This window comes from Atta cephalotes, assembly GCF_000143395.1.
Source record: "Atta cephalotes unplaced genomic scaffold scaffold00088, whole genome shotgun sequence".
Taxonomy (NCBI): domain Eukaryota; kingdom Metazoa; phylum Arthropoda; class Insecta; order Hymenoptera; family Formicidae; genus Atta; species Atta cephalotes.
In genome coordinates, this window is record NW_012130152.1 from 329,612 (window position 1) to 341,661 (window position 12,050).

Consider the following 12,050-nt stretch of genomic DNA (forward strand, 5'->3'; position numbering starts at 1 on the left):
TGTGTGTGTGTGTGTGTGTGTGTGTGTGTGTGTGTGTGTGTGTGTGTGTGTACATTTTTTTTAACGCTTCAACTTTGAAGTGGAATATTTCGATTTTTAATCCCGCTCCAGGTATTGAGTTTTAAAGCACATATGTTCAGACATGACACTAAACAAGCTTATTCTGTAAGTTTCAGAAAAATCTAAAGAAAATGGATTTTTTCGAACTTAAGAGCTTTTTAAAACATTATTATGAAATTATATTTCATTAAGAACTTTTCAAATTATAGAGACTTATAAAAGTTACAGTATTGCTGCCATCAGCATTTTTCTGAATATTCAGACAACTAGAACCATTTGAATATTGTTCATAGTCTTGACAACATATGCCAAGATCATTGAAGATTGTTTCTCTTATTTTTATTTATTTATGTAAAAATGAATTTTTAGTGTAAATATAGTTAGTGTAAATAAGGTTTTTCATTAAATTTTTGGATAAAATATCAGGTTAAGCTTAACCATAAATTAACCAAATAATGAACAACTAAGCCTAGGAGAAACATCCAGTGGCCTTGACCTTGACTTATATTGTAGAGATCATGACTATAAATTACATTTATAATTATATTTATTTTAGTTATTAGTCGGACACCTTGTGGAATGCTAATGTCGATGGTATTGTAATTTTCAAGTTTTATAACTTGGATTTTAATGAAAAATAATTTCAAAAAGCATTTTAAAAAGCTCTTGACGCCAGCTACAAAAATATGTAATAAAAAATGATAATTTCCATTAAAAAATTTCAAGATGATCTTTACGTAACCCTGACAATGGTATTTAAAGTCGTATTCATATTACTATGAAATGTATCATTTAGAACCCTAAAAAATATAAAATTATGCAACAAATATACAGTCTCATAAAAAGTTTATTATTTTTCTCGAGATAGGAGGAAGCTACTTATTATCAAAATTGTAGGATAAGTAATGGAATATACTTTGATGGTCTTGAGTAACTAAATGTAAATGTTTTTGGTTTTCATACTATCAATAAAAAATTTTTTTTAATAGGAAGAAGATAATATTTTTGGTTCTATCGATGATACTCAATGAACTGAATAATTTTGCATCAGAATATCTTAAAAAATTCAATTACTATCGGAATATGAACCAAAATAAATCAAACTGAAAGTTTGAAACAAAATTTTTATTATTGCAATAAACGTTCAAAATGTTCGCCATGTTGATCCAGACATGCCTGTAATCTTTATGAAAAGTTTGCTTAAACTTCTTCTAACTCGTTATTTTGCAAAAAATATTTTTTATGTTTTTTTTTTCATGTTTTTCCGAAATGGGACATTAAAAGTAAGCTCCTTCACTCTTTCCCAAAGATAATAGTCTAAACATGTTAAATTAGATGATCTCGCAGGAAATAACGCAGGATTACTTCTACCATTTGTTTAGGAATATTCTGTTAAGCTCTCGCTTCGCATTTATACCAAAGTATTATAGAGTGGTGCACCATCTATCTGAAGCCACATTCGAGTCCTATCTCTCAGCAGAATATGTTCCACTAAATTTGAAAAATCATTTCTAAGAAAATGAACAAATCTCTCCGTTGTTAGAAATTCATAAAAAAAGAATGATTCAATTAACAGAACTCCAATAATTCCTGCTCAAATATTAATACTCCACTGGTTAATCCACAGTTCTCACTCAGTGTGGGAACTTCGCTCCAATAATATAAATTGTGCCTGTTAATGTTTCCATCATTAAATGTTGCTTCATCACAACACAAATCGAAAAAAGTTAGGATCTTTAATTTATTTTGAGCCCATGTACAGAACTGGATCCTTGTATTAAAATTATTCTGTGAGAATTCTTGGAATACCGATATATATACGATATAAATGGAGTTATTTTTCCTGAATATGCGTGACATTGAATATTGGCTAACATTTCTATCGTGGACAGTCTGATATTCTATATTCTATATTCGGCTTATATCCCAATAACATTTGAATTTTCAAAAATATTCTAATTAAAAATTATTCTGCTCATTGAGCACTATCGACAAAACAAGCAAAAAAACCTTTTTCATTAAAAAAAATTTTTTTATTGATAGTATGAAAACCAAGGACATTTAAGGTTACTCAAAGTCATCAAAGTATGTTTTCCTCTACTCATTCTACAATTTTGATAATAGGTATCTTCTCCTTATCTCTAACCGTTTTCGAGAAAAACGTGATGAACTTTTTATTAGACTCATCCTGTATATAGAAATTTTTATATCTTAAATTATCTGTTGCATTTAACTGTCAACGAGATGCTATAATAATATATAATAACTATTAAAGACCTTGAGCAAATTTTCGTAACTATTAATGGAGTCCGGGCAGCCCGAGAATAATTGAAGAACGATAATGTTACCGACAATTAATAAAAATTTATAATTATTAATATATTAATAACATAAATATTTTGATAATATATTTTTAAAATCGTTTAATTTTTTATTATATGTATAAATGTTGTATAAATAAATATGCATACTTTTAATGCTATAATATCATATATTGCCGAAAAATTACAATTTTTTCTCTGCAGTTATCATCTCTGTTGATAATCAAACTCGAATGATATCATTATAGTATTCAAAATCATCATAGTTTTCAAAAATAAAAATCGAATATTATTAAGTTTTAAACATATGTCTACGAAATTAATAAATCATAACATTAATATCGAATTACTAGTTTCTTATTCTTAATCATTTAAATTTTAACAGGCACACGAATTTCCATAAACGCCGACCATCTTTAATAGTATCTCGATGACTGTACTATTTATTTACTCTAAATATTAAGCTTGATTTACATAGCAATTATACATAAATAATTTATCTTTTTATAAAATAAAAACTAAATGTCATGTCAGAAATTCATAATAAACAAGTCCATATATTTATATATTTTTACTTAATTATTCTAATAGATATTCTATACAAAACTTTATAGTATGGTTATTGAAAATGGACCAATAATGTAAATATATTTCTTGATAGATTTTTTTTCTGTATATATATTTTCAGGCAGAAGCAAGACTGGCTGCTAGGAGACAGGCAAGAGCAGAAGCCAGGGAAATACGAATGCGTGAATTAGAAAGACAACAAAAAGAGGCAGAAGAGAATGCTGATAGGGTTTACGACATATGTGCAGGTAGTTTAAAAAAAATCATCATTTTGAATTTTGTACTTATATTTTGATATTTTTGCAATAATTTACAATTTACACTACTCATTAATTTCAATATCTGCAGATTCGTTGATCTCCCTGTAAAGGATGAATGTGATACGTGTGTTTTGCATAGAAATGATTCCATCTGCTATTACAAATACTTTCAACGATCGCATATATTATATTTATACATTGTTTATATAAAAATTTTTTTAAACTGTAGTTTTTGAAGAAACAGAGCTAATAGTCGAACAGTGTGCTCCCTGGAAATAAACGAAATACGCATACAAAATTAACAGTGATATCAGATATATGCTCAATGCTATTTTGAAATTCGTCCACACTATTGCTCATTAATTGCACCACCCAAATCATCAATTATTCGGAAAGTAATAAATAAAAAAGCTAGTTTGTAATGAATATAGATTTATTTAAGCAAATAAATGTTTTTTACTTACATTTTTGTTTATAAATGTGCAAAACACACGTGTCACTTTACAGAGAATTTGGTGATGTATTGAAATTAATGAAGTGATAAATAGTGCTACATTTAGATCCACTTTTTCCGTGTATACACAGTATAGTAATTCATAATATTTGTGATAAACTTCAAAAAACAAGAAAGAAGGAAGATCTCATCAAATACATTTCCAAAAGAGTTCGACAATTAATGCTTTGCAAATAAAATGTGTGTAATTTAGATTGAAGACCATTGCTTCAAACAGCTACTTATATATAGCAAAAAAATAAATACAAAATATAAATAACATTAACGTGTATCTTTTGCGAGCATTAAAAAATATCACTTAATCATAATACAACATTAATGAATCTGTTATTTGATAAAATTATTACACTTGATAAGATCTATCATCTCTCAAAGTTTGTCATATCTGAATCATTGTGCATATACATATATAACGTGATTGTAGTTGATATAAATAGAACCATGAGAGTAACTCCAGATCCAGTACGTACATCGCGACTTCTTACAAATTCCAATAATTTCCAATCGAGTCGTAGATCTTCAGAAGATTCATTGGAAGATGCAGGATTAAGCAGAGATATTAGGGTATATTTATACAAATCTTTTTTGTTTTATTATTTAATTTTCAATGATAATTAATACACTGTCTTTTTTAAATATTTCTATTAGCTGGAATTAAAAGAATTTGAAGAAAAATTTAGAAAGGCTATGATAGCTAATGCTCAATTAGACAATGAAAAATCATCTTATGCCTACCAAGTTGATTTGTTAAAAGATAAATTGGAAGAATTAGAGGAAACCACTACACAATTACGTAGAGAATTAAGAGAAAAAAATCGAGATGTTGAACAATTAAAACGGGTCAGTCAGCGATTGAAAGAAGATTTAGATATTTGCAGAGCGCAATTACTAGAAAGAGATACACTTATACAAGTACGTATATTATTGAGTATTGTTCAAAATAACACAATAATATTGTTTATAAAAGAATATCTTGTAATATACTGTATCAAAACTCCCGAGCCCTAAATAATTTCTGAATGTTTCGAGATATAGAATTGAAATTCACAGAAATACAATAGGATCATAAAATCTATCATTTAATCTCGAAAGCACTCCACCTTACGAGTCGACAAGCCAATTTATTTACACTGCATTTGTCGTGCAGTTACATATCTGCACTCTATCAGACTCTACCATATAATATTGTCTCGTGGAAGAAATATTTTGCCATGAAACTTGCTTTGGCTTATATTTTATGAATTATGAAGTTTATTCAATGAATGCTGGAGTCTATATTATCAATAAAACCAGTGTTTTTGTTCTTATCGAATTTCTTTGTAATGGTTTCACAGAATAAAAATTTCTTTTCCACGATTAAAATTTACATGCTAAAGTACTTGTCGCTGGTGTTCAAAGCTAGAAAAAAAAAATTACAGATTTTTTAATCCATTTTTATCTCAATATGGCGACCAATGTTGAAGATAAGATGGATAAAGAAATCTAATTTTTTATTTTTTCCAATTTTGAACACAAAATACACCAGCGACAAGTACATTAGCATGTACATTTTAATCGTAGAAAAGGAGTTTTTATTTTGTGAAATCATTACGAAGAAATTCGACAGGAACAAAAACATCAAAAATGCTAGTTTTATCGGTAATACAGGCGGCTTCAGCATTTCCTTAAGGGGATCCTAAAGTGAATCTGTTTTATCAATTTTTCCAAATAAGTATTTTTAACTGCCTTTACAAAATCTTCTCCATAATTAAAATATAAATGATAATGTAGTTCAAATCGGTTGATTTTATGCCAAAAACGAAAAAAAGTTGGAAAATTACAGTTTTGTTACCGATTTTTAACGTCGACTCGTAATAATGTTTATATACGAGTTTTACTTCGTAAATACAAAATAATCTTGGTTTGGATCAGAGATTTTACAACAATCAATTTTGAACAAAGATTTTGAATAATCAATAACATGAGTATTTAGAATTAAGTTAGATACTTAATACGAAAGATTAATTAATTATAAAATTTGTACGTATGTGTGAGTGCGATATTGATGTAGTATAAGGTATGTCGATATGTAGCATATTATCGACGAAACAACAATCTCATCAGAGTTTTTTTTTTCGGACTTCACTTTAGGATCCTCTTAAATAATCAAATTTTGCAATTTCATTCTTAAAAACATTTTAATGAATAAAATCGTATGCTTTTTATTTATGGTATAGATATATATTTTTATGCTGATATTTTATCTCCAAGAAGTAATATTATGTCATAACACCTTTTTGATTTCTTTTTTTATGAAACTGCGCGTACAGAACCGGATTTTGCAAATTGATTCTTGAAAATTTTTTTAATAATCAAATTATATTATTATATACACCTTAACTACACTATAGTACATATCGAGTGATAGAAATTTTTATTTTTCCTTTTTTCTAAAAAAATCGCTCTGTACGAGTCTTCAGAAGCCTTCTCTGATTACAAATATCGCAATTAAAATGTGATTCATCCAGTATTTTAGCCGTAATTTCAACATAAAGAAATTCGTTTTCAACTAAAAGTCTCCATAGTCTTTTCTGAGGTGGAATGGGGGAAAAGGAGAATCGGAAAATCTTAAATGGGGTCGTTTAAAAAAACTTTCTAAGACAAGAACAATGCTGGATGATCGAGGTCTCTACGATTTTTTTTCACAGAGTTACGATCATTTAAACATTGTTATTGGCTAGGAAATGGAAATAATCGTTATTTGTAATAAGGTGTAATAAGGTGTAGTTACAAATTACTTTTTTGGTAACTTTACTGATAACTGTGTTACTTTTTTCTTTGATAACAGTAACGAAGTTACATTTTTTTTGGTAATGGTAACAAATTTTACAGTTACTTGTCTTATTTTGCATACGATTGGACATGATATGGTTGGACAGCCACTCATAGTACTTGAGACTAGGAAGCCCCCCCTAAATCGGTCCATTGTAATGACGATCGTCGGTTTTAAAAAAGTAACGAAATAATGGTCTACAATGATAGTGGCAGTAGTAGATGAGACTATAAGGGTACAAATTGACCAATCACATTGAATGTGAGAAGAATAATCTGTGATTGGTCAATTTCTTACAGCCTCACTGATACTGCCATTATAGACCACGCATAATGAAAAGTTACTTTCTCAAATAACGGTAAATGTAATGAGTTACTTTTAAATCGGTAACTAGTAACTTCCCAGTAAACACAGTTATATAACTATTATATTGTGTGCTGTAACAAAACGGAATGTAACAGGTAATATAACGTGTTGATTACACGTTAATAATTTAATGAACATGTTAGTTGTAATTTCTCACTCACTGCAAATTACAGTTATATACAATAAATATAACAATGTAATAAACGTTATATAAATGTTGCATAGTTACAGAAAAAGTATAGAATAGTTACATAACATGCTGAAACGTTATATGACTATAATATAAATAATTCCAATGTTATGTAATTGTTATATAATGAGTGTTATAATTACGTAATCTTATTTATATATACTTTATTAAAACAATCACATATAAAATGACATATAAACTATATATAAGTATTGCATAAGATTGCTGGACTAACATCTTATATAAATCAATATGATATTTTTATACTGAATGATCTAATGGTGGCCTTAAGCTATGCTTATGCAGCTTACGTTTTATGTATGATAATCCTTTCTGCAATAAGCTATTACCATGGTGCGTGCAGTTCGGTCAAACCACGCCTACTTTTGCTCCGTGTTGTCAATAGGGAGCAAGAACTACCAACTGTGAAACGCGAAACATGGGGCGGGCTTTATAGTCTGTTCTTATTTTAAAACTATTTCACGTTTTATGTTTCTCTTTCTTATAGAAAGAGAGCATTTAAGAGCATTATAAAGTATCAGTAGTGTCAAACAAGAAAAGATTCAGTATCAATTTCACGCGAAACAGGCTGGTATTCATAGTCGATTCTTGCATTTAAGACTTACTTTGTCTTAAGTACTGGTCGCTGCTTATCTGAAAAATATAGGCAATAGAAACAGGGAAAAAGAAATTTTAATCTATCAGAAACTGTGTACTTGTATAAAATGCATGTTTTCTGATACTAAATCTGTTATTCCCTAATTATAAATAAATGCTGAGAACAGCTATTATATAATGTAAATATAACAATAATATATAGATCTTATAATACATAATATATAATATAACAGTCTACCTTCATCATCAACATAACATCTGTTATACAAATGTGTTACATTATGAGATTATATGAGCCGTTACTGTTATAGTCAACAATTATTTCGTAACTATATAACAAAATATATCACTTCAATTCTGTTATATTACATATTATTTCCAGGTTATATTGTAGCCATACTCGGGGTTGCTAGGTTGTTACTTTTTCTACTCGATAACTAGTAACTGTAACTTTTAAAAAGTAACTTTCTATTGCCTGGTAAACAGTAAACGAATTTACGATAGAGTTCGTAAGGCCATATATAAACAGTAACTAACCCAACATTGATTTCCTTACTGCTTACGTTTTACTGCTTAAGTTTTTTTATGTACCATGGCCTTTACACCTCGTGCGTGCGTGCTCATACTAATCATGGTGTAAAAATACAAGATGTAATGTTTTTTCGCGAATGCGCAGTAGGAGTATGAATTTGATTGGCTGTTCTAGTAGTATGCTATTACGCAGGAAAGTGCATTTGGACCCAAATTTGATTGGTTGTTTCCGTATGCTATTGCCATTATGTGCAACGTTTCATCCATTAAGTATTGAGAAGGGCATCAAACTCAAGCGATCGGTCCCGAAAAAAATGGGCTTGAAAATACAGTGTCGGAAAAGCGCTGTATGGCAGAACAAATTCGAATACTCCTATCGGAGAAAAACTAGAGTTTTCCAACAGTTCGTATATCGTTGCGCGCGAAATACTCCATGGTATTTACATACAGTATCCTCCATAAGTTTGAAAATATCCTACGTTTTACAAGAAAGCCATGACAGCGATCTATATATGTTTTTGATTTAAATACTTCGTAAGACGTCTAAATGACAATAAACATTTATCTAGAACATCTATAAGCTTGTACATGCCGAAAATATGTTGGACAATCATTTCATAGCATCGAAGCGCTCAAGATTGAATTTCGCACTTTAGTCTATTCTTTATATGTATATTGTCATTTGTTTTGCAACTTGTATTCGTTGTATATACACAGGTCATTTAATTGTTGTTTAGCGGTTTCTATAAAAATGATAAACTATTTGAATCGCAAGTTGATTTCAGACTCCGTAAAAATTGTAAAATGATCCCGAAGAATCAGAATTCGTATATAAATCGCATTTTAATTAAAATTCCATATTTTAATAGTCCATGTTATTAAATTTTTAATTGAAAAAAGATGAAATAAAAATACGTATGTATGTACTTTTATTTCGTCTTTTTTCAATTAAATGATCATTTACAAACCTGTAAAATGTAAGATGTTCCCAAACTTATGAAGAATTATTGAACGGCCACGATCCGATTCATAACGCTTAAAAATCATTTCATCCTTGTTGTTTGTCAAATATTAAATGAAAACAAAATGCTCATGAGTGTTATCAATATGAATCAGACCACGGCCTATGTGTGACCTGTGACCACATGACAGTCAATATTTCCAACTTTTTCTGCAAGGCGTTTCAGTTTTTGCGCGACCCCTATATAGTGAACTTAGCCAATTTTCAAGATATCGAAATGGGATCAATGGCATTTGAAAGAGAATTATTTATACCCATTTGTACCTCTCCTAGGAGATTTTTGATAAAGTTGATCAAGTTCACATCGATATGTTTAACTCTTCAGTTCACATTTTTTCTCCGACATCAGCTTCAGTTGGCCCATTAAGTTAATCAGAGCTTGAAAGTGGCCCTAATACTAATAAATCTATTTATGTTGTTTGCACTTTGGGCACTCGACATCTTCATTGTCTTTCTTTTCAAACCAGACATATATCCATTTTATTTTAAGTGCACAAATATTTGGGGATTTCATGCAACGCGAACAGACCTAATACTAATGCCGGCGATACTGTAATCTTTAAGCTTCATACATTTCAATACAATGTTTAAATGATCATAACTGATCATAACTCAGAAAAAAATTGTAAAGATCTTGATCATCCCATGTTGTTTTCATCTCGGAAAGTTTTATCAAACTAACTCTTAGGAAGTTTATATTGACCGAACCGTATATCGTAATCTATAAGAATTGATTAATCACAGTCATAATATTCCTCTCCCATTCGTCTGTAAGAAGGGAATATTCAAAAATGATTGATCAATTTTACAGATTACGGCATACAGCGTACGATTACGGCCAATATAAACGCTCTCTCACTTGATCCTCTACATGTTATTTAAAATTTTTCGGCCGCCCTCTACCTCCGTCCTTCCGGAGATATTAAAGTGGAGTATTTTCAAGGTTCAATGGTAGATTTTATGATCTTACTGTAGCTCTGTAAATTTCAATCATACATCGCGAACCATTTAAAAATTATTTAGGTAATCCAAAACTTTTAGCGGTCACTGTATATAAGTTTTTACTATATGATCCTAAAATATATTATAATTTAGGAAAACGGTTTAGTTATTGTTGATAATAAGGAAAATGAAGATGAGGATAACGAAAATATTGAAAATGAATTATGTCATAAAAAGAAGATATTAGTCAGTACAGAAGCTGCAGAATTATTAGAAACAGCTGGTAAAGGTTCATTAGGTATATAATTAATCAAGAAATCAAGCATTTTTATAATGAAACAAAATTTTATGGTGTATATACTTTTTAGATATTCGACTGAGGAAATTTGCTTCTGAAAAAAAGGAATTGCAAGATGAGATTCGCCATTTAAGATTGGAATTAGAAGAAACTAGAAATCGCATGAGACCCGAAAAATCATCTGGTTCGATATTAGGTTAATATTTACATATTTTTATTTATACAAACACCTAAATTATATATATCTTGATGAAAAAATTTTCTTAAAATTATTTTATATTTTTATGAATTTGTCACATAAAATTCATGAAATTTTTTTTTAAATACCTTGAATTTTTTTTCCAGATTTTGTAAGTTTTCTTTAGAAATTATAGAATGAAAAATTTAGACCATTTCTATAAATGTAAACTTTCATGTTGAAAAATATTTTGAAAAAATATTCCAATTCTTATAAAAAATTTGAGAAATTTTCTAAAAAGAACGATTAAAAATTCTCAAAAATTTGAAATTTACGTAAAAATTTTAAAAAATTATATAAAGAATCGTAAGGAAAATTTTCATAGGGATAGTTATTGATATATACTTTATGTAATGTTGTAATATTGTTTATTCGTATTAATTGATGTATTTGTTGTAGGTTTATCAGATAACGAAGACATTCAACGTGAAGCAAATAAATTATTGGCCGATTATAAATTTAAATTACAAAAAGCGGAACAAGATATGTCTACATTGCAAGCAACAGTAGCTAGACTAGAAAGTCAAGTAATTCGTTACAAATCAGCTGCAGAAGCATCTGAAAAAGCAGAAGATGAGTTGAAAGTAGAAAAAAGAAAGTTGCAGAGAGAAGTATGAATATTGATTTTTATTACAAACAAATAATCTGATATACATAAATATGTATCAAAACAATTTAGAAAATTACAGATATTTATGTTCGTTTAATATTTTTATACTTAGGTAAGAGAAACACAAAGTCGTGTAGAGGAATTGGAGACAGCAAATTCTCATCTACAAAGGAGATTGGATAAACTTAAAAACGCTAAATCGGCTCTTTTAAAAGAGCTTTGAGTTAATGTTTGCAGAGATGTACAATAAGTCTGTTACTTATATTTTGAACAAATCGTAACCCGATGTTGCCTCCAATTAATATTATTTATCACTTTGAATATAATTTACAAAGGCAAAAATTACGTATTATCGTTATAACATTTTATTATGTAGCGAATGTCATCCAGACATAAAAAATTGCTGTGGAAAAGATTCCTACCTCTTACATTTACTAAGTCTTTGATACCAACTTATTTTTGCATTATTTTTTAATGGACTAATAAGGCACTTTTTACTATTTTTTAAATTTGACGTTAAATTTTTCTATATATTTATAAAGAGTTACAGAGCTGATTCAATATTTGATACTTTCATGTAAGTAGCAAGTAATAAAATATATTCGTTTCTGCCTTGTTGTAATGAGTTTGTGAAAATTATTTTAAATTAATAATATATATATATATATATATATATATATATATATATATAATAAATAATAA

General features: G+C 28.7%; 1 protein-coding gene across 1 annotated transcript in view; it reads left to right on the forward strand.

The window, feature by feature from the left end:
* Positions 1 to 11,763, forward strand: part of LOC105624778 (leucine-rich repeat flightless-interacting protein 2) — a 19,824-nt gene extending 8,061 nt beyond the window's left edge. Inside the window, exons 3-9 of the mRNA XM_012206130.1 lie at positions 3,070 to 3,196; positions 4,147 to 4,286; positions 4,371 to 4,634; positions 10,356 to 10,500; positions 10,571 to 10,696; positions 11,138 to 11,349; positions 11,461 to 11,763. Of these exons, the coding sequence (XP_012061520.1) occupies positions 3,070 to 3,196; positions 4,147 to 4,286; positions 4,371 to 4,634; positions 10,356 to 10,500; positions 10,571 to 10,696; positions 11,138 to 11,349; positions 11,461 to 11,571 (1,125 nt within the window). The 3' untranslated portion in view covers positions 11,572 to 11,763. The remainder of the gene's footprint in view (positions 1 to 3,069; positions 3,197 to 4,146; positions 4,287 to 4,370; positions 4,635 to 10,355; positions 10,501 to 10,570; positions 10,697 to 11,137; positions 11,350 to 11,460) is intronic.
* The last annotated feature ends 287 nt before the right edge of the window (positions 11,764 to 12,050 follow it).